The 23,910-nt window shown below is 41.2% G+C and overlaps 1 protein-coding gene across 5 annotated transcripts; it reads right to left on the bottom strand.

Annotated features, from left to right (window-relative positions):
- Positions 1–26: 26 nt before the first annotated feature.
- Positions 27–23,580, bottom strand: ap1b1 (adaptor related protein complex 1 subunit beta 1). 5 transcript variants are annotated; one of them, XM_034595073.1, is made up of 24 exons: positions 23,141–23,345; positions 20,973–21,033; positions 19,784–19,889; positions 19,563–19,698; positions 18,902–19,147; positions 18,485–18,675; positions 18,152–18,373; positions 17,857–17,977; positions 17,649–17,744; positions 17,042–17,157; positions 15,815–15,980; positions 14,848–14,946; positions 13,356–13,615; positions 12,812–13,010; positions 12,587–12,607; positions 12,272–12,358; positions 11,727–11,756; positions 11,498–11,638; positions 11,251–11,396; positions 11,032–11,161; positions 9,148–9,232; positions 8,550–8,636; positions 7,758–7,912; positions 27–1,509 (listed from the first exon to the last, which is right to left on the bottom strand). In XM_034595073.1, exons 1-24 carry the CDS (start codon positions 23,165–23,167, stop codon positions 1,435–1,437), a joined length of 3,003 nt encoding a protein of 1,000 aa, XP_034450964.1. In that variant the 5' UTR covers positions 23,168–23,345; the 3' UTR covers positions 27–1,434. The 5 variants fall into 5 exon arrangements, with proteins under 5 accessions (XP_034450964.1, XP_034450962.1, XP_034450960.1 ...); XM_034595071.1 differs by lacking the exons at positions 12,272–12,358; positions 23,141–23,345 and adding an exon at positions 23,451–23,580 and having other exon boundaries at positions 127–1,509; XM_034595069.1 differs by lacking the exon at positions 12,272–12,358 and having other exon boundaries at positions 127–1,509; positions 23,141–23,344.
- Between the last annotated feature and the right edge of the window lie 330 nt (positions 23,581–23,910).

Here is a 23,910-nt window from a genome sequence, read left to right as displayed (position 1 = left end):
AATACTAACGAAAAAACCTAAACATGTGAATTTATCAAGTCTTTTAATAGTTGTTTTTTCAAATGATGCACACAGAATGAACAAAATCATATCAATCAAAAAAAACCATCTGATTAAACACTTCACTTTTTTTTTAAAACAGCATTTCATATGAATCAGCCGTCACCACACACAAAGACACACACTCAGAACACACAGCCACCTCTGTTGTAATCTGCGTGAGGTGTTACCGTAGGTGCATACATCCCGCAGAGTCGATAAAAAGGGCTTGGGTGTAATGACTCGAGAAGGAATACAATAAATCTTTAGAGTCTGTGGGTACAACAGGGTTACTGGATGTTGTTCTAGCCTGGTTTCAGCTAAGCCAGTGTGCGCTACCTACATGTGCACTCACAAGTGTTACAAACCAGGACGTCATAAGTTCTCACCTGAGCCTTCATCTCAGGCTGCCATGGTGCTTGAAAAGCTGCGATGAGGATAAAGCGATAGCAAAGTGGCAGAGAGAGCTCGAGTGGCTGCCACTGATGCAGGCGAAAGCCGCAAATACAAAATCCTTTACGCCCAAGGCTCTCTCCCGGTTTGCCGCACTAACAAGACTATAAACACAACGAGAATACGGACACAAATCAAACCATGGAATGACTAAGTAAGAGAGCAGTGAGTGGACAACTGCTGCTTGTCTATAAACTGTGCAGATATTGATGTAAAAATAAAAAAAAATGGCCACACAGACAGCTTCCATGCACACAGCACATCAGTCGTTCTGCTTTCAGGGGACAGCAGAAAAGAAGGAATCTGATCCAAACACGGATACTAAAGAAAACTGTAAAATGACAAAGACGAGGATAGTGTAGTTTGTAAATATTTGGCCCTGACAGCCACCTTCCACGTCACACACGCAGAGGGATGAGGAGAGTTAAAGCTTTGTGTTATGCTGTGTTTAAATAGAAAGTACCCAAAAATAAATATGCCCACAGTGTTGATTCACCTGCTGATTGCAGATGCTAAAAATAGACTGCAGTTTGCAGAGAAGTGGGCCTAGATCATGATTGAAGAGCCTCATGCAGAGAAAACAGTCACGGGAATACAAGTGTCACAGCCGTCTGTCTGCAAATTAATTAAGGTTGGGTGGGGAAGAGTCTCAAATATGTTCCTTCACACAATTCATCACAACATAATGTTGTGTAATTTATGGTTTGAACAAAGTGAACCAGACATCTCTATAGAAAAAAAACAACATGGTTCAAAATGAGACAGTAGGTCATTAACCAGCTGAATGAAGCAAAGAGTGCAGTCTCCAGGCCCGACGTGGCAGGAGCTGGCTCCTGCACTGCGGCAATGGTAATATGGTCCGGGGGTCAGGTGAGGGCGAGCAGGAGGAGGTGACATGGAGTCTGCTGAGGGCGGCGGCCGGGTCAAACGTACTGGGGTTCTTCAGTTCTTCAGCGCGGCCTCGTAGGTCTGGAACACACACTGGGAAACTTCTGGAGCTCTGCACTTCAGAGAGACCTGGAGGAGGAGAAGAGGTTTAGAGGGACACGTACAGACAGAGCAGGTTTAAGAACGTACAGTACACACGTTACCACAGGCAACACACACAAACCATTAACAGCAAACAACACACAAGCTGATATATTGAATTTTAAATAGCCATATTACAAAAATCTATATGAACAAACCCCCACCAACATGTACAACAAACATGTTAACATGTCCCACTTGAATCTACCACTGTGTATGAAAGGTGCTTTACAAATAAAATTGCCTTGCCCCTTGTGCCTTTATACGATAAGAGAAACGTTTTGAGCAAAATAAGCAGTCAGCACCATTTTCCCCCTTATAGCAACACTAGGTAGATTTTATACCTTAAAATAACACCTTTAAAATCATGTTGATGGTACACAAACTCATGATAGGGAGAATGGCACATCGGTCATTGTTACAGCGCTGTTACATGCTGGAACATTAATGCCTGCTTTGTGGCATACATCAAACATCAACAATCAGAGGTGGAGCTCATCAGTCTCAGTGTGGGCATCATGGCAGAGCCACTGAAGAAACCAAAGAGGACATTGTTGGAGGGAATGAAAAAAATGGAAAAGAAAAAGTGACAGAGTAAGAAACCAATCATTAGTGACATATCAGGTTTTCACGTTTACTGCCAGACCTGAGAAAACGAATCAGTTGATATGATTGTTTGGCTTCTGAGGTTACCGGTTGCCAGTTTCTTCTCCGCCAGCTTGACAACAAATGCCCATGTGTAGAGCTGTGTACATGGGGAGGCTCAGACTGCAACTTGTATTTATGACAGTGAATTACGTATCCCAACTGTAGGAGGAGCCCAGTATATCTGAGAGCCAATGTTGCCTTGTGTCACTTCAGCACTGCTAAAAAAAAACTGAGCCAAACAGCCAGGGTTTGTGATGTCACAAACCTAAGGAATGAATCCTGTCAACTTATGGGTGGGGCTCCTCACCTGCAGGTGAGCTGTGTGTGTGTGTGTGTGTGTGTGTGTGTGTGTGTGTGTGTGTGTGTGTGTGTGTGTGTGTGGGGGGGGGTGGGGGTGGGGGGGGGGGGGGCACAAGGGCAGGCCTATGCATAGATTGCAGTCAGGAAATGAAGGAAGGACACAGTATTCACGAGAGACCTTATGAATACGTAATTCTGAGGAAAATAATAGTTTTAGGAGGTGTAATAAGCTCCTGAAGTGAGACTTTCATAATAGTATGAAGAAGTAATAACAGGCCTTTTTTTTTGTATTTATTCAAAACCTTACTGGGCTTTATGACTGAGAAAGACTGGCACAATGAAAAAGAGTAGCAGATTGCACCCTTTAATCTGCAAACCTCCACAAATGTAATGATTCTACATTTAACAGCTGCAAGATCTTCAGACATGAGTAACATCTGCAATATTGCATTAGATTGATGGTACAAATGAGATCACAGTGAGTAAATAAATCGGAATAACCTCCCTCGTTTCCAGGAGACAAAATTCATTATTTTTCCAGACATGAAGAAAGAATCTCTTCTTAATTGAGTCTTATCAGATAGAGACAGAAATACAGACACACAAATTCACTTGAGAAAATAGAGAAAGCCTCTTCGCTCTTTGATGTTAGTCCCAGCTGGAGCCGGTTTAGGATTTGATACAGAGTCTCAAACCGAGTTCTCCTCCATCACACTGCAGTGGTTATTTCCAAAAGGAAGGTAACACACGGCAGCTGGAGCTTTGGAATAACTGTATCATTGATGCTTAATGCTTAATCAGAATTAATATCATTTATATTAAGTCATATTTCAAAACGTTAGATAAAATAATTGCTGTATAACAGGCTGTGAATTCTGCTGCGAGAAATGGAAACCACTTGTCTGCAATTACAGACCATCCATGACTGGTTTTCACTGACAAGTACAGACAACGCAGCAAGATGCTAAATCCACAAATATGTGGCGTTTGTTAAAGTTGTGTAATTACCTGTCAAGTTTGATATAGCTCTACTTTCATTGAGTGATTTCTCTTTTATTTCCTCGACTTTCCAGCGAACATTTTGAGCATTTTCTGCCAATTATCAGACAGCAGAGAGTTGACAGGAGGAGAAAGAAGCTCCCTGGTCAGTGCCTTAACCCCAGTGTCCCCAGAGAAGCTTTAATTTCTTCCAGTTTTCATTTCAATTAACTTATTTGTGAATTTGTGTTTTCTTGGTTTTTGTCACTATTTTTCCTTTGCACTACCCCTTAAATTTGTATTTATTATAAATTTTAGTTTTTATTTTACAGGAAATTGAATTTAATATCAATATTTTGCAACATACATTAGAACTATAATTAGAGCTCCAACAATGTTTCTGTTGGCCAAAAAAACCCCAGCTGATTTCTTTTATCTGCGCCAATACGAAAACTTAGTTTACAGAATCAACAATTTAGAAAAGATGTGCATGTTATTTTCTTAATTTAAGATATATATATATATATATGGATCTAGACATTTTTTCCTTTTAGTCATAGCTATTTATAATAAAGTTTATGGTTAAACTAAAACATGAACCCTCAATTACATTTATTTGTCATAAGGGTTCGATAGCATCATCTTAGGAATCATTGCCAATTTTCAATATATATATACTGATATTATCCATATTGGTTATCCATATCAAAAGATCAATATCGGTCTGGCTCTTGACCAGCTGACCAGTTATTCAGCAGAAATGCAGTGAGTCATTGATGTGAATGTCCCACTGGCCTCAGTGAGGAACAAGTGAAGGTCAGGGATTGTGCTGTGGTGGATATCATGGAGCTGCAGTGAAATACAGCACTAACATCGCAGCTCCTTCAGTGTTTCCTCTCTACACTCGGGGCTCTTTACTAATGCAGACTGCTGATGGCAACATTTTAGGCAGCCACGCTCCTGTCAACAGGGGGTTAGATGTGAGGAAATGCAGATGCTACCGCCGGAAATGCGGATGCCTGAGCTGCACTGAGTGCAACCTGCTATCAAGAAAGCTAGAAACTAGAAAACAAGAAAAAGGGAGCTACATTAATGATGGAGGAGAGTCCCCTGAAGGTGTGTAGGAACATAGAGACTAAATCTTATCAGTCTTTGTTCCTTCATCCCATGACAATGAACTGCAAAGGTTATAAAAATGAGACATGTACGTGGGGGACATATCTCTCATCTTGCAAGAAATGAAGAAGCCTGACAACACTGCATGAGTCAGAGTCTGTGGAAATGTTCTTTTGTGATGCGCAACGCAACTTTGGAACAGGGTCGAGCAAATATAGATGCATCTTAATCATGAATATAAAATACTTAAACTCAACTGTGTTTACAAGGCAAAAGCTGTTGATCAATTCAAGAATGAGTCATGGTTAGGGCTTGCCCCTTTGTTAGATTCATTTTTGTTTGGCTCATCAACTTTATGTGTTAACAAGAGATAACATTTGACTTTTTATGAATAGAATGAACAAACAGTTAGTTTAAGATCTGACAAATTAAGTTAATTCATTAAAAACCCTGTAATAGTTTACAACAGGGCTTCTCAATAACATGCAACACTACCAACAAAGGTCTAACTGAGAAATTCACCAATCTATAAACTGTCTCATAGAAAATACAGTATGTTCCATATTTTCACCCCAAAATAGAACTTGTGAAGGAGTATGTGAGACATCTATGTTTGAATTCACTTTTACCAAAACCATCAGAATTAACAGCACAAGATATGGGAAGAGAAAACAAGGCAACACCACTGGTCACACAGTTGCCATGGGGACAGGAGATGGCAGATGAGCACTCCATGCTACATATCAAAAGGATAAGAGATCTCCCCATTTTCAGATAAAATTACTTTAACGTATAGATGAGTTAAGTGCAGGGAAATGAAACGTTTTAATAGAACAGAATTTTTACATGATACCAGCTAGAGGCAGACATAGGTCGCTTTACTTAACCACAAGAAAGTGTTTGTGACAACATGGAGAACACAAAAACGCATTCAGCAGCTAACAACATATCCCTCAGGAGTTTGTTGAGACCAAAACCAGAGCAACACAATGTTGACTGCTCGATAAAAACTCGGAGGGGATGATATATCATTTTGTGTTCACTAATTGTTAACAAAGCCTTTTCTCTGCATTGGATTAGCAATGTTAGGCCTAGTTACAAGTTTGCAGCTAAATGTCGCTTTACTGCACCACATTATCTGCATTCACAGGCGTCTGCCTCGCCCAATATTATTTGGATTTTCTACAGGCCCGGCATGCGTTTGTAGAAGGTTTTTTGTCTCGTCTGGATGGATATCATTTGTAATACGAAGGACATTTTTATTTTATTATTTTTAAGTGGAGGAGAAATATTTGGCCAAAAAATATCTGCAGTAGTGTAGACAAGGCAATAGTCGGACCAGGCTGACAGCAGTATGGAGTGTGTAATTGGGGCACTGCTATAATTCTCTAATATAAAGTAGTGAGGCATCAAGGGAGAGCTGAGGTCAATCAAGTTCGGGAAATATATACGAAAAATAGGCCAAGTCATGTTTACACCTTAAAACAGGTGCTGAAAAAAAATGCATCTCCACGTCATGGGAATGAATAATAATCTTTTTTTAATGTTTCGTCTTCTGAAGCGAATTAAAACCCCAGAAAGCGAGCGCTGGCAGGGCTTTACTTCTTCATGTCTAAAAATAGCTGCCAACAAAGGGCTACGGCAGCTTGGCTTTAATGTGCCAGGAGAGTGCAGGGACCACGCAGCAGCCAGCAGCTCACAGAGACGTCAGAATACACACCGGGCATGCAGCACACAGCTAACTTTAAAGTCGAGCTGTGTCTTCACTAAACAATTTATGACCCATCTGCAAAAAGTAGGGGAGCCTTCTCAGCCACATTGAGGAATCATTTGGACTTAAATATCAAAAGGGAGGAGCAAGTACAGTATCAGCTGATGGTGGCAGAGAACGACCTCCTGAATTAATGTTACATCACAAACAGACACACAAGGGAAATATATAACAAATCTAGAGCAAGGGATAAAACAAATGTACCAAACCTCCAGCAGAGTAAAATGGCACACAATAAATACTGTACCAATAATTTTTACTTAAAAAACAGTGCCAGGTCAGGCTAGGTGACTAAACTGATGAAGGTCAGTGAAACGATTTAAAATTCAGAAGATTTAATGAGCGAGGGCTGGGAGACTGACAAATTGCCTTGTCTAGACGAGAGAATACAAGAAGACAGTTAATAGCACCTTATGAATAAAAACATGATCTGAAGCAGTGTGTGAGTGATGAGCGGGAAGGAGAGACCCGCCAAGGTCACCGTTCTGGACTGGTCAGGCAGAAATTCCCCGCCAAACAATCCGTGACCGTGGCACCCTGACAAAGAGGAGTGACGGACGACAAAACCATGGAGACGCAAACAAATACATGTGCACGCACACACACACTTCAATCACTGCACAATCAACCAGCCTGGCCCCTCCAGCACACTCATCACTCAATACTTCACAGTAATCTCTGTCTCTGCTGGTTCAAATCAGTCACTGTGATGTCATGTATCTCCAGAACGACAGCGGCGTGTGTTGTAAAACTGCCTTCTCTTGTAACGCTAATATGATGCAGAGGTCTTAAAAAAGTAGGAAACACAAACAAGGTGTTCTGTCAAATTAAATATGGGGATATGTAATTAATTAGCCAGAAAAATGGAAATTTTAAAATATTAAAAAACATCTATTTTTATCATATAAAAGCATCATGTAACCAGACAGAAATCAGCCTGCTTATTACCTTTAAGACTTAGATTCATTTATCACCCCAGGACAGGTAAAATCAAGTTTCACAACTTCTAGTTTTTAATAATATTGTCAACACTAACAATGGTAACAGATCATATTCCCAGTGGTGTCCACAGGTCTTTGACCACTTTCCCTGAATCGGATCGATTAACACCAGAGTGCTGCTCAGGCAATAAATTTCCCTCCGAACCTTTCAGAGCCTGGAAAAAAAACGAACCGGCCGACCCGAACCCGACAGACATTCTGTTTTCATGTACAAACCAGCCCCCGAGGCTTTCAGGATAAACTGTTCTGAGTTTGTGTTACACTGACACACATTACTATTGATAAGTTTCCCTGATTGTGCATGTGCAGTGTAAAAACAGTCAAGTAACCTTGCCCAGCTTTTGTTTATTTTGGCAGCTAATAGTTAATACAGCAACTACAACAGTGACAGGACTGATGAATTCAGCTCATGCAGTACTCACCGTGTAGTTTGGGTTTCCTGCCTGCACCCTCAGCTCGGCCAGCACCCAGATGCCATTGCTGAGTTTCATGGACTGATACAGCATGTCCTGACCCTCCACTGTACGCTTGGCTATGGTGAAGATGTTACTGCCCTGCAGTTTGTTAGAGGCTGCGTCTGTTGAGAGGATAAAAAAAGTTATTCATTTTAATTGTAGAAAACTGAACCTATCCTGTCTTATCTGAATGAGCTGCTCATTTTTAGTATTCAGTTTCTGTGAATGTCTGTGAATTAACATTGTTATTATCCAGTATGAAGTGTCACTTACTGACTCCTGTCATGCTACCATTAAATGTACAATAAACCATGAAGGATTTATTTTTCAACTATCATCCCCTAAAATGTCCCTGCAGGCTGTCTGTGCACTTACAATACAGTCGCTAATTTGGAATGAACTTTTCTCCTCAGCGTCTGTCTTACTGCTGCGCTCCAGCAGGATGGGAAACGTTCGCTCTCTCTGTTCATGAAGAAATTTAATCTGTGGGGGTAAATCTCCATTAAGCTGTCATTAGGAATTCTTCTCCAGTTCAGCTGCACTCACGCTTGTGTAAAACTAGATTATCACACGTAAATAGGGACTACAGCTGATGAGTTCTCATCAAATGCAATTTGCATCCGTAACGAGGGCCTGAGTTTGCCCTCTCTGCTGCTCTGCTCGTCTGTCTTCACATCTAAAAGATGCTGTGGGAGATGGTGTGTTGTGCAGGATGTGTTCTTCAGCTCAATCACCCTCTGTTCTCTGTGGCGTTCTCACCTGAGTTGAGATGGCAGTCTTTGATCTGAAACTGGGACTCATTGTCATTAGGAATGTCTTTCCAGGTGGCGAGGAACACCTGTCGCTCTGTAGATGAACAGACAGTCATGAGATTAGTCCAAATACAGAGCACATGCTGAAATGTACACATTATGTACACAGTAAATTAATAGGATTTATGCTAAAGATAAATGTAAACTGTGGTGTATTCGTGTTTGTGAGTTTTTCTGATTCCACACTAGAACACAAGGTTTCCTGCTGTGGCTCTGGAGCATTAGTTTGCAGCTTTTGGCAGCAATCCTGCTGCTAGCCCCATTAGGAAGCTCTGCAGGGTGAACTGCCAACATGTTTTCACAGAATAAATCAAACAGCAACATGAAAAAAAAGGAGAAAAATAAACAGCCCAGAAATGGCATTGTGTACAAAAGAGCAAGTGTGCAGCCCCCCCACACACACACCCCCTACGTCAGACCTCTTCACAGGCTCAGATCAGACACAATGATGTACACTCATGGAAAGACTGACGTATGAGAGTGCCATTCACGTCAGACGAGTTTTCAGGCTTTTAAATGAAGAGATCTAGCCGAGACCCACTCACCCATCTTCCCGTCCTCTACAAACAGCATGTTGATGGGGTACTGGCAGCTGAAGTAGAATACGTCAATGTTGTTCTTAACAGCCACCTGCGAGAGTAAACATATCCAAGATGAGTAAGGAGGAGGAAAACGACAGCGGGAGAAACAAAAAGCAATTCACGGGTAATTACTTTTCAAGTGCCCTTCAAGGATGGGCACTGATGGTTTAGATTTGCTGTTCACTGAACGAGAGGGCTCCGGTCAATTGGGAATCTTACTCTCTAAAGCAGTTTTCAGATATGATATGACCTGTGTGTAAAATACGTAGAATTGGCTACGGAGTCTACCCAGGGTTTGCCTTTCACACGTGCACAACACAGTGGGAGGTTCTCTGCACAGACGCGTTAACAACAGCATCAAATCCTTGGCATTATTCAGGCGAGAGGTGGATCAGCAGGGTGCAGCAGACAGAGGCAGGAAGAGACAAATTAACTCCGCTGCGAATATCACGTGATTTTCTTGACATCACACGGTCACAACTGTCGACTCTTATCACCACACACTCTCTTGACACATTTGTCGGTGTCTTCTACTTGTAGGACACCACTTTTTCACTGGGAGATATCAGTTTTTTTCAGTTTTGCGTCCGTTGCACATGAAGCGTTATCAAGCAAGTTGCACTTGTTGCAAGTGGCAGGCAGTAATATTGATCAGGCTACTGAACAAAGAGGAGCTGAGAGAGGGACAGTGAGCTCAGCCAGAGAAGAAGTCAGACTTATAAATTATTAATTAGGGCATCTTATTCCTCGGTGCAATGCGGGACTACACAAACTATAATAGATAATCTATCTTTTTGTAAAGCATATATAAAATTATAAATTAAGAGGGAAAAAAATCCTAGTTTTCCACATTTTGATTGGCAACATTTTTTAAATTTAATTTCTATCACTTTTGATAATTGTCATTTTTAAGCAAGAAATTATTTGTTTCCAGTTTCCAATTGCCTGAGTATCCTATGATAGTAAATTAAACGTGTCGATTTTGGACTGCTCGTCAACTTAATTAAGCCAGTGTTTTCCAGAGTATTAATTCAATCTATGGCAGTAACACAGGATATGCATGTGCACATATTAGATGATACACTGATCAATCAAATCAAAATCAAAACTGCAACCACCAATCACTTGTTAGAAGAGCACTCACACTGACAATGTGGAATATTATGCTCCAACAAGACAAAAATAACATGGACCCTTTCAAAGTAGAGTAAAAAGGTACGCAGGGCTGCCGAGGCCAGGGGAAACAAAGGCGTCATGTGCTGCGAGACCACTAATGACCGCCCCCACCTCCATCATCCCTCGACACTCTTATCTTCTCTCTCCAGCTGCACAGAGCAGCCGACAACCATTCTGCCCAGTTAAAAGAACCACCCTGATCAAAAACAAGCCCGCCTCTGCCTCTCTTTATTTACAACTTATCAAAACCGCTCTGACGGCTGTTTCATGTTTTAATTCCGTTTTATTCACTGCCTGAAAATTCAGCAGTATTGGTGAATAGTGGGGAGGATGAGAAATTCAGTCATATTTTCAAGACAACACATGAGATGCAGTCAGGTCCAATAATATTGAAATATAGGAAACATTTTGGTTTTATTTATTATTTTAGTTTTAGTTCTGTAAATTGTTGATATGCAAAGACAAATTAAATGAGTTAAAACACTGTCAACTTGAATTAAGACTTACACAAATTAAGCAAAGTTAAGTTTTTAATTTAAGTATTAAAAACTTAACACAGCCACATCTCACAGCTAACTTATACTCTGAGAGCTGTCCTGGTTTTCAAGGCCCTGGGCTCAGTAGGAAGCCATGAAAGATATAACATATGAAGGGAAACAAACAGTGTGTTACCTGCAGGTTATTCAGAGGCTCCATCTTCATAACAGGGCCCACAGTACTGAGGGGAAGGGCAACTTCAATACTCTGGTTTGGGCCGAGAGGAGTGAGAATCTGGAGTGGACCAGCTGGAGCAAGACCAAAGCTGCAGAGAAACACACAGGGGGAAAAAGTGTCAAAAACTTTCTAAAAATATAAAAATCTCAGCTTCCATTGCATCCAGGTGGTTTTTACCTGTTTCTGTTGAACTGGATGGCAAAATCAGTCATGATACTCATTGCTTTGTTATTGAGGGTCATCTCCATTTGGATGACCCCGGCACGGCGGGCAAAAGTGCCTGTTATCTCCAGACCTTTGGCCTTCATGGCAGGAAGCCAAATCTGAAGAGGAATAGAATCAGTTTTTTAATTATGGATACATCATGGACACATATGGTTACATCATTCTGTCATATGTCTAATCCTAGCTTTTCAGAACTCACTGTTTTAGGTGCGCTGTTCACCCCCGTAGGAATACCAACTCCTCCACCGAGATCAAACAGGTCATCCAGACCACCGCTAACCGGGGCATTGAAAGAGGCAGGCATTGCAGCTGGAGCTGGAGTGCCAAAACCACCCCCCATCTGTGAGTAACAAAGCAACACGTTATCCTAACACGTTCAATTTCACAGTGAGTTGCCCAAAAAAACCTTTGTAGAAGAAATGACTTACAGCAGGACTTCCTCCAAGGTCTCCGCCAAGCTGGGTAGAAGGTTGAAGCAGAAAAAAAGTTATGTTGTTGCAACATTAAATCATCTTTGGGAAGGTTGGAAGTGGATGGAGGGCGGGAAGTGAGGGTCTAAAACGCTGTTCAGTGATTGATGACATCTATGGGGTTTATACTATTAATAACAAGGATGCACCATTACAGGAATGTTTCTCATTTTAGGTGTCTATTGTAATACAGTATTTTTTTTTCAAGTGCTATTCACTACATTCATCTCTTGTGATGTTGAAAAGGTTGGGGTACGGTGGAAAAAGAATGTATTTATATCCGCAACTGCTGAACTACTGTGTATGAAGGACAATTTCTTACAAATAAATAAATCACACATAAATGGAGCAGGAAACGTAAACTGTGTAATACAGTGCAAACAGGCACAGATAAACTGCTAGGGGGAGGACTACTCAGAGGACAAGGTGGTACACCAGGGGACAAGAAAGGGATCTAGGCTGATGCTGGCCTTTACTGGTCCAGTGTGGTCTCCTGGACCAACCTCAGTGGGGCTGTAATCTGGGGGCGATGGGGACTGATGTGGGAGCTGAGGTGACTGAGGAGTGTCCGTCCGCTGGGGAATGGGCGGCTGATTGAAAGACGAAAACACATCGCAGAGCCCAGAGATAAGAGACGGACTCCAGGATTTAACAGCATGCTTACTCTACATGTCACTGTAACAACTGACGTTAAATGATGAATGAACATGTCAGACTGATGCATGAGAACTATAGTAAAATAACAGTGGGTAAATTAATCCTCTAAAATGGTCTGACATGGTTTATAAATGTGGTGCCCTCTCCCTCCACGTAGTTACCGGCTCAGACTCATCGCCCATCTGCAGGTGCAGCGTTGAACAAAGAAAGGAAAACACACAGGGGTCAAGAGAGAAAAGAAAAGAAAAAGCACCAAGAGTAAAGAAAACACGAAAGAGACATATTACCGTCACCAGGTCCCACTGATAAAATCAAGTAGGATGTGTTGTAGCAGCTTTTCAGCACCGGGAAGTTTATCTCAAACTGTTAGTGTGTGGAACACCTACCAAGCTGTCCAATCCTCCTCCAAGTAGGTCCATAGCACCCATTTGCATGCCAGAGGAGGGGGGTGGTGGTCCTGTGGTAGGAGGCGTCAGGTCCAGATTAAGCAGATCTCCAAGGAGGTCTCCCTGGGATGGGATGACAGCAGGAGGTGCCTCAGAAACCCCGGCAGCAGAACCTGTGTCTGGGCTCTCACTCTCACCACTAGTAGAAATAAACAAAGACAGGAACAAATAGAGTGCCGTTAATTTTAATTATGTATTTAAATGGTGATGTCGTGCCTGATATCTGCTGACTGGGATTCAAACAAAATGTATGCCTTATGTGTTGTTAAACTGCTGTCATAGCTCCATCTAGTCAACTCAGTCTGAACAATGGAAGTAAATGTAATGAGCTGAAGGCACAAAGCAGCACGACATGACCCTGCTGGAAAGTGAGTTGCTCAGCAGATCTAAAGGGAAACAGCAGAGTCAAGAAGCTAGGTCAACTTAAGTAAGCACAGCCCTTTTCCTGCAGTGTTAAAAAAATAAAGAAAAGAGGATGACTCACGATCCAACACTGCCAGTGATCCTCTTGTGCTGAACGCCACGGCTGCCCTCCACGAAAGCACTCGGTGGCTTGTGGTAGACAGAGGCCAGAGTACCGATGTGGCAGATGAGCTCCTCCAGCAACGTGGGCTCGATCAGATCCGTCTCCTCTGAGATCAGGGGCTTCTCAGCCAGCACCACCTCCTTAGCGGCCACAGGGTCTGTGGAGAGCAGACGCCAGTAGATGTAGCCGCGGTCCCTGAGGTCTGGGTTATCAGAATCCTGCAGTAAGAGACGGAGCCATGAGGATGAGGGATTGTTATTTATGGAGCATATTTAATACATTCTTAATGTTAGACTCTTTTCTGTCTTGGCCTCGATATGAGAGACTGAACAGTGATTCAAAAGCCGAGCCTTGGGGTAGATCTTGAATTTGGATGATGTGTGAGACAACCTGAAACTATACATTTTTATAAAGGGTGTTTTCTTCCTGTTGTTGCTTTTTGCCTGCAGGAGCAAAATGTTTTTACATCTGTTGTAGCTAATGCTGTTGCACAAATATAATATATCTACACACATAAATTAAACACCACAGAAAAGCCTGTATGTGTGAAGCTTATGATGGGTGTTTTTTTCGATATCAATCTCTAAGAGAAACTCTGCCTCAACCCAAGTCATTTTTGAAGCCACAGTTGTCGGTGCCGTATCAGACTGCAGCATAATGAGGTGTTCCTCATGTTCCATCATCCTTGTATAATTAATGATGAAAAACAAACACTTCAACATCCTTTCCATGATGATATTTCTCGTTAAAGCTCTACAGGATATGAGACAACAAACAGGGATAATTCACAGCATTACACTTTTTACTCAATTATGTTGTTTTATGTTACTGATTAAAGCATGCACATGGTTGAGTAGTTCATATATCATTATGCAGTTTATTCTAATTTGTCTGCTGAACCTCACTTAAAAAATGTTAACTGTTAAAATGCTGGTTGGACCACCTAGAGAATCAAGCGTAGTCTTTAAACAATCACACATACAATTTACAGCGATGCTGCACATGTTTTGGAATCTTTAGTTTGGTAACTATTGACAGACTGAAACATACCAATATTATTGTGGCTGAAATATGAGATGGACTTTTTTTTTCTATCTAAAACAATTAAAATGCAGTCTTTGTACCTGCAGAGTAAGCCAAGACCACTGCAGTCATTACTGTGGTAAGTGCAGGGTTTGGTTTCATAAAACCATTACAATACTCCTGTGTCTCTAGAATGATAAAGTAATGAAAAAGTCTTTGGAATAGATACAAAAGTAAAAGCTAAGAAGTAAATTCAGAATCCATGTTGATGAGAGAGCATTACTCAGACCTCAGGAAGAGGACATGGATGGTGTGTTCAGATTAGGATAAAGCAAAGTGAGGGCTGTCACACATCTGTACACAGAGGTGATGACAGGAATGTGAAATGTATGCATCAAACTATGTGTAGACATATTTTTTCCCTCACCTGTGTGGCCAGACTTAGAACCTGCTGCACCAGCTCCTGGGTCTCAGTGGGCTTTTTCAAGAACAACTTGACGATTGCCGTCAGTAGCTGCAACTGCACCTAGAGGGTTGAGTGAACACATACAGAATGTTAAGACTAATCACATGCTCATTTTAAATACAGCTAGTGCAAATCAATTGTGGCTAAAAACAAGGGTTAAACTTATTTTAATTCTCAGGGTTTAGGTTTCCCATGGGTGCCACACCCTGCTAAAAACTAAAACCCCGGCACAAAGGGACCATTTGATGCAAATGCTTCTCCTTATACCCACAAACATCACTTAATATAAATCTGCTAAACCTCTTCAAAGCAATAACATGAATCTATTACTTAGGTTGAGCCTACACAAGCAGTTTGGTTTAAACCAATAAATGACTCAGGAAAGATGCTCTTCAGTGTAAAGGTTTGTGCTTCTGAGCCACATATCCTGTGGTGGCTGTGGCTCGGGAAGCAGAGCAGATTGCCAACCAATCGCAATGTCGGTGGTTTGATCCCCAGCTGCTCCGGTTGGCACTTGAAAATCTGCAAGATACTGAACCCAAACTGGTTGTACCCTCAGTGAGTGAGAATGTGCATAAATTAATGAATGGCAAGTAGCTTTAGGGGGCAATCAATTAGACTAGAAAAGCATCCATTAAGCATAGTCAAAAAAGATTTAATCATCTAGGATTTCATTTATCCTGGTTACCAAAAATTATGTCAGTTAAATTAAACCAGTTCTCTGTAGTACTCGGTGTTTCTGTGTGGCATGTCACTTCCATATTCAGAGCTTAGCAGCAGCCACCCGGTGGCTTTAATTATTTCCAGCTCCAGAAACCAAAGTGAGCTACTAACTGCCAGCACCGACTTCAAATAATTGGGGCCACCTCAATAAAAGGCACTTTTATGTTTTCGAAAGAACAACCTCCTTGCAATCTCCTCAACACACCTGAGTGCTTTCATCGTGGAATCCCTCCAAGAAGCTCTCAAGCAGCTCATCAGCATTGTCAATGCGCTCAGCGTACTCTCCCACGATCCAGATCATGGCGGCACGGGCCTCCGGCTCATCCAGGGAGTCCAGGTTTTCACACAGAGTGGCAATCACACTCTCATACCTGGAGAGAGACACATGTGACGATTTTGCAAATGTTATAGTAGAAAAAACATTACATAGTAAGTAAGTAATTGATTTAAGGCTACATGAATATATTTTTGACCACTAGAGACAGCAAAAGCATGAAGAGCAGCAGACAGAGAACAACATTAGCATCACTCTGTAGATCTGTTTTCTGGAAGCCTGACAAATCTAAATCCAATATTTACTGTCGTTTTACAACAGATCTGGTGCTTTGGGTCCTTTGCTTGTGAGATGCTCAACCAGCTGCTGTTTCTGAATAAAACGCTTGATAAGAGCCAGTTCCTTTGACATAATGCACTTCTTACACGACATGTCACAGAGGAAAGATTTAGTTGGAGTCTAATTACCAGAAAAGACAGAAGTTTGACTGGGCAGTGAATTGTGTAGCTTAAGGCCTAAGGCATGGTGCGGAGTAAGCTTTGCAAAGCCGCTGCCTTAGAGACTCATGACTGCGGGGTGATGGTGCACTGCTGTGTGGCAGAGGTGTCTGTCTGGCACATGAATCCACTCTGTTGGAGTCGCTCCAGTGTAATGTGCCTGACGTTTCACCAGGTGCAATCACGAAAAAAAGTTAAGTGGTGTCCACTGCAAATCCCACACTGTGCTAGTAAAGACATTTTCGTCTCTGAAAACTCTCCTGCAAGTCATTTAGGATAAAGGCCAATCTGAAAACACTTTGTCTGTATAATGAGCTTTGCCATTTTAAAGAATATAATCTGAGAAGGGCATATAATCTGAGAGGCGGTGAAGTGGAACAGTTTGGGCGACTGCTTGTGAATAAAACTATGCTTGGGTAAGTAAGTCTAAAATGTCAACATCAGACAGCTATGCAAAGCATTTAATAGGTCTTACAATGTCATACATCTAAAACTGTCTCTATGTGAATGGCCAGCCTATTAACAAAGTGCCACACTTTAATGAAGGTGCCCAATTCTATGGCATTTACATAATAAAGCACTCACATTATACATTTTTAGGACTGAAATCAGACAAAATACATCAGGTGCTGATAAATGTAATGTCAAGGAGGGAACCTACTTGTTGGGGTACTTGCGGAAGATGTCCTTGATGACCACGATGGCCTCCTGCACCACATAGTTGACCTTAGTCTGGATGAGGTCTAACAGGGTGCTGACACAACGCTCCGCTGATTGCTAATGAATGGAGGGAAAAAACAAGTTGTCATTATAGGTCTATATAACCAGAATAGACATATAATAATAATCTAGACATATGTAAAATCTAAAACACTCTAATGAACAAGATATAGCCGATTATTATGTACTTGTGTTATGACTAGAGGAACTGACAAAGTTGTCTGAATGTCATTTAACTGCAGTGTTTAACAGTCACTTAGGTCCAGGTTTTAAAAGCAAAAAAAAAGTAAACCTTAAAGTACACTGGGTTTTTTTCTAAGCATTTTTTGATAAATCTATTACAACGAAGTCATAAAATCATGATATACAACTGTAATTCATTGAGGCAGTATCAAAAAAGCCCTGACATGATGACAGAGCCACCTTTGGTTCATCATATAAACACTAACTAGAAACACTAACTGTTGCTTTAACGTTGACCTACATAGTTGCCACATGGATGTAAACAACAAACCATCTGATGACAGTATTACATCATGTGCACGCACCTCTACTTTGATGGCACAGCGGCCAATGGCTCTGACCGCTTTACGGACAAAGTCCACATCCACCTCGGTGGCGTACTCCTTCAGCTCAGCCAGAACCTACAGCGAAGCAGACATGTATCCATGTAACGCAGATTATCTTTTCAACATTATATTTTCTTTCTTAAAAAGCGCCATAAACAACAGTGTATTACAGCTGTGGATGTGTTACCTGAGCGATGTTGGCTTGAGATGCTAGACGAATCATGATGTCCAGCTTCTCCAGTTTCACATAGATTGGGTCATTGTACTTTACAAAGAAAACCTTCATCTCGTGCTTCAGGATCTCTGGGCTAAAAAGGGACATGAACATTTGTTATTATCTGTGGCAACTGACTTAGATAGTCATACAAAAGCAACTGAAATGTGCCATGCTACAGTAATGCAACTTTTCCTCAGGCTAGCAATAACCAGAGTTTTAGGAGTAGTGAGGACACCTTCTCCCCAGGTTATCTCCCCGCACTTACCGTCTCTGCACGATGAGATTGATGTTTCTTAGTGCCACATACTGCAACTCGGGCTCCGCAGAAAGGAGAGTGACCAGAGGAGGAGCCAGTTTCTTCAGCAGGGTGCCATAGTAGTCCAAGTCCTTGGGTAGCATCTCCATGAACTTCATTAAAACCTTTACTGCTGACAACACCACTGCCGAGTTGGCATGCGAGAGCCGTGGGGTCACACGTTCACAGATGCTAGTAGATGTTAATGATATGAGGAGGGAGATAGCAGAAAATTAAATGGAGTTTACTGGGAATAGGTTTTAAATGATATGCAGTGTTAATGAAGCCAGCGTTTGCTTTTACCTTTGGGACTCACGGTCATCACGAGGTGTGTAATTGGCCAGGCAGTCAAGGATGAATATCTGTCCCCACTCTGTGCACTCATTTAAAGCTGTCAGCAACTTGTTGATGGTCTGGGGGTTCAGGTCCAGTAGATTACTGTTGGGATGAGACTCTGCTATCTCCGACAGAGCCGCCACTGCGTTTGCTACAACCTTAAGATGAAGACAAGAGAACAGATAAATGCTGACAGGAAAAGTAAGAGCCAGCAGTTATAAATAAAGACACAAAAGAGACGTCACTGTACAAACTCCAGTCTGGCATCAGGTTGGAACATTTGTATGCCAGCACAGAGCAGAGTTTGTAGCCAGCTCGGTCCCCCTGAGTGAGAAATCTGGCGAGCTCAATGGCAAGTAAGCAGGATGCCTGAAGAAATCATACCATGGGGTTGGAGTCAGAGATGAGGTCTTTGAGGGTGTCCAGGAAACCTTGGTCCTCCACCAACTGGGCGTTGATATCATGGAGCTTCGCCACACACACAGCGGCTGTCTTCCTCACGTATGGGTCTTCGTCCTTCAGACATTTTCTCAGCGGCTCACAGAGGTACTCCGTGATCTTGTCCACGCGGATGCAGCCCATTGTGCGAACAGCGAGGGCTCGGATGAGAGGGTTGGGGTCTTCACAGTCCTGGAATACGTGGATCAGAGAGGTGATTATTCTTATTTCACAATCCTTAATTTATTTCTTCATCATCCGACAGATATTTTGATTTTCATTCTGCATTGATATTCCGTAAAAAATACAATGTTTAACCTAAACTGACACCTTGAGGTTTGGTTATTATATCATTGATGTCAGAGATTCAAGAAGAAATTTACAGCTGCACAAAAAAGCATGCATGAGTTGATTCTAATTAGTGAGGAGAAAATTTGTCCTTCAAATTATTCAATAAAAAGATATATATATATATATTCCTGATACATTTCAAGTAAAACTTACTATTCCTATTGAGTTCACATTTTGCACATGTTTTACAACATTGTACTAAATAAAACAATAACTACAAAAAGTTATTGCACATTTATGGCAGATTGAGCTTTACCTTCACAAACGTGTTTACAGCCATGATAGCCATGTCTGGCTGACTCTTGGCATAGTTCATCAGGTAGAGATAGACCAGCTTTTTCAGTTCAAGGTTGTCCGTCTGCATGCAGTTCACAACATCTGGGAAAAGAGCGCTGAGGGAAGGACAGGGTGGAAGGTGTTGAGTCATAGTACATAATTACACTGTGGATATTCCTGAAATTATTTCTCCTTTCTCACCTTACATCCTTGCCAACTGTCATGGACGCTATGACCTTCTTTACAGCCTCTTTCTTCTTCTCTTTCTTATCACTGTTCAGCTCTGCCTTGAGCTCAAAGATCTCTCCTGCATACACAAGAGGAAAGAGGAATCATTCATCATGTAGCCTGTTTGGCTTGGAAAGGAGTACTGTACAGTACAAATACTTCAAGACAGTTAATACTGGGAAAAAATATTACCTGGGATTTGTCAACATTTAATAGATTCTTTCTGACTTTGTACTGTCAGTAGAGATACTGAATAAAGTGTCATGTTATGATGTGAACTTCTCGTGAAAAATGACAGAGGATTTTCTGTTGTTTATTTATCAATGATTGTGTTTTATAATAAACTGAGCGAGATCATCTTCATTTGGTTTATTCCTGTGTTGCTATAGTGTTTCTGCATGAACTACACCATAAAGACCTACACTGTCAATTTTAAATCTAGCTACTTAGAGTTTCCCAGGCACCGTGAGCCGTTAATCACCCCCAATCTCCTACAAGATTTTAGCAACACTGAGCAAAGCCACAGGAAAGGCAGACACTGAAAGAAACATGCTCCTACACTTGAGTCTCAAGAAATCCTAAATAAACAGAGTGTAGACACCATCACTCATAAGTATCCGTGTGTGGGAACTTGCTTCAGGGATGTGTGAGGAAATCAAAAATACAGCAGTGGGGCCCAGCAGGACAGTTAAACCTCTGAGAAGTAGTGCTCCATATGTTTAATCTGATCTTAAATAACCAGAGCTGTTAAGTTAGAGGCAATAATGTTGGCATAAAGCAGGGTACTAACATTTTTCTTTGTATTTTTTTCCAAGCTGTAGTTGAGTCAATTCAACAACAGTGTTTATTAAAGGATACATATTGAACCATTCAGCTTGAGCTAAAAAAAGCATCTCCAATTTAATTGACTGGATGATTGTGATTGTGTAACACACTGTGGTGCTTCCATCACAAATTTATTTTTCTGAAACCACTGAACAGCTTTCAGTTAATTGGACACTATCAATGTGAATCTAAAAAAAAAAAAGTCCAGGTCCCTCTTTGCAGAGATAATAATTCAGCAGAATCCAGTTAAGCATGCCACAAAATACAGAAAGCACTGTTACGTTAAACATGTTAAAACCATTTATCGAACAAATTGACAAAGAGTAAGCTATCAGACCTTTCTTGGTGGTGGTGAAGTACTTGGAGTCCGTCATCTTGGATCCAAATTGTCGATTCTCCTGCAGCGTACAGAAAGAGAGAAAACGATGATTGTGTCTTTTTCTGAAGCTTGGGACAATCACAGGAGCAACAGGAAACACTAGAAGTGCAAGCATAGGGAAATTAAAGGAATTCCTGTCTTCTCCTGGACAAATGACACTCATCTATCAAAATACATAACAATGGATTCTGGTGAGAAAACGGACGCTCACATCTCCTCTTTCTGGGTCAGCAATATCTCTTTTACTGAGCAGTTTCCTGTTGATCCAGTGCCTCTCTTTAAACAAAGTTCTACAACAGTGACTGGTCTCCCTCTCCTCTTTAAGAATTGTGAAACTTTTTTACAGGAACACCTCATGTATTATCAGAATCTATACAATAATTTGGCAGTTTATTCAAGTACACAGGAGGTCAACGTAATACAAGAAAATCCTACCTTTGTGAGGTTTGTGGGTTATACTTATATTTTAAAAGTGTTTAGGAGTGGGTTTGATAATTACATTATACAGAAAGGTGTTTATGTTATATAACCAACCCTCATAGATAAAAATTAAGTTAAGAAAATAGTATAAACATCTATACATTCAACAACACCGCAATTTGCATCCTCCGTTAAGTTGGATTTCATGCCTCTTTTCTGCGAAAACCTGAATATTATAACCCTTTATGAAAGTAGGGTTTAGTGCTAGGATTGTTGTTTTAGTTTGTGTACCGAATAAACTGCTCACTGAGATCATATGAATGAGTATGATACTTTGGTAGGATAGTAGAAATACTGATGTAGTCCCTGGAATTTGTCTGTACTGAATGTAACAGATGGCTGATAATTGAATTCATTTAAATGACTTTCCATTCAATCATATGACACTGTACTGTTTGTCAGAGGGGATTTCCCTTGACCAATATCCACATCTCTATACAACATGAGCTGTGTTTTACTGATATTATTAATGAACATTGCCTTAAATAGTCCGGATGTTCGTTAACATTACAGCGTTTACAGTAATCAAATGGGATTTATTTATAAAGAAATAACTTGGAGGAATAATGATGCCAGCAGATCGTAATGTTAACTGATATTTTATATCAAATGTATGTGTGGCTGAGGCTTGTCAATGTTACATCACCAGTAGTAACACTGAAATTAAACGATAACATCTCAATAACTTAATCGTGTTAGTTTCAGTTACTGTTGAGCTTCAGGCAGCTGCAAACATCAGACAGGTTTTTAGACTCAAGTCAAAAAGACACAACTTTCAAAGCAGCAAGTATCGACACAGAAGACAAACACTGATTAGAGAGCTGAACAAAACTAAAAGTATTGATCTGCACTTTATGCAGTTTTCAAATGGGTTAAGACGTAGTAGTTAGAGACTGTTTGGAACCCAGTGAAAAGTAAAAACTTTATAACAAGAAAATAGCATTTTATTGTCCACATAGGACCTGGTCTAGACCATAAACCACTGTGCACTGGTCAGATCTGGATTACATTCTCTCAGACAAACCAGAGACTGTTTAAAACACTGTTTTCGATTTAAGAAACGTTTTACTCCATTTGTGACATTAAACAAAAACAAGACTCCAGCACTTTTTCACCTCTAGGCCACAAGATCTCGAGTCTAATTCAAACCCCTGTGCTTGGACTTCGTGTCCAACATCCTCCCACAACATTAAGAGAAGCAGGAAACTGTCAGTGTCTGATTCTCTTATCGTCAACTCAATCCATCCGAACATTATTCAACTATTCACTATTATCACCAGTGGATCAGCATTTAAGTCAAGTTACAGGTAACCGAATGGGAAGCTAACTTCAGCTTCCTTTAGCAACAATATAGCCGATTACAATGTGTTACGACAATTCGCGCTGCTGCCAGGCCAGCGTGAACATGATGTGCTCTCATATAGTTTATAAACCAACAATATGAGTGAGTCACAGCAGCTGACTGTAACTTAACACTGCTAACTTAGCCACAGGGTACAGCAACGTTAGCTGGTTAGCATCAGGCTACATCGACGTTAACGCTAGCATAGCTGGAGGTGCATTAAAATACGTGACGATAACGTAAGTTCAGGCCGTTTAGAGTCGATAGTGATATCGTTAACAGCGCTGCTCGATCGGTTACTCACGCAGAGCTGATTCGCCCATTCCTGCATGTTGGCAGTGGGGTGGTTTTATGAATGAAGCTGGTGCTAAATGCTAGCGCAGCGGTGCAGGCTGCCTGTCAGTGTCAGCTAGCGCCCCGGCCACTTCTCCAGCTAGCGCCGCTGAGGCATGACCTTCTGAGCAGCGGCTTAGGGAAGCCTCTGCCGGGCTAGTTAAGCTCTTAATCTGTCTGCCAAGTTTAAACCTTCCCCCGTGAATTAGCGTACCTTCTGCGGTTAAATTTAGACGCGCCACACCATGAATTTGCAGAGAAAATGTCCACAGACATCTTACCGTGACAGGCGAAGCAGGAGCTGTGATGGCCTTCGTCCCCTCCCACTTGATTTACTTCCGTCTTCTCCTCTAAATATCGTTTGCAAACAGACGGAGCAACGTCAGCTTTCATTCAGAGACCGAAGAGAGGGAAGTGGTTCAACCGCTCCATCAACTACATGCTGCTTTAAATACTGTCCACGAGACAAACATAAACACAACTTAACATAAACATTAACATTAACATTAACATAAACACAACATAACACAACATAACGCAAACATAACACAACATAACATCAACATCAACATCAACATCAACATATACATAAACACAACATAATACAAACATTAACATAACACAACATAACATAACATAAACACAAAATAAACATAAACACAACATAACATAAGCACAACTTAACATAAACATAACATAAACATAACACAAACATACACATGAACATAACACAACATAACA

The sequence above is a fragment of the Hippoglossus hippoglossus genome, chromosome 9, assembly GCF_009819705.1.
Source record: "Hippoglossus hippoglossus isolate fHipHip1 chromosome 9, fHipHip1.pri, whole genome shotgun sequence".
Taxonomy (NCBI): domain Eukaryota; kingdom Metazoa; phylum Chordata; class Actinopteri; order Pleuronectiformes; family Pleuronectidae; genus Hippoglossus; species Hippoglossus hippoglossus.
Note: the sequence above shows the minus strand (reverse complement) of the source record. Positions and strands in the feature narration are given on the sequence as shown.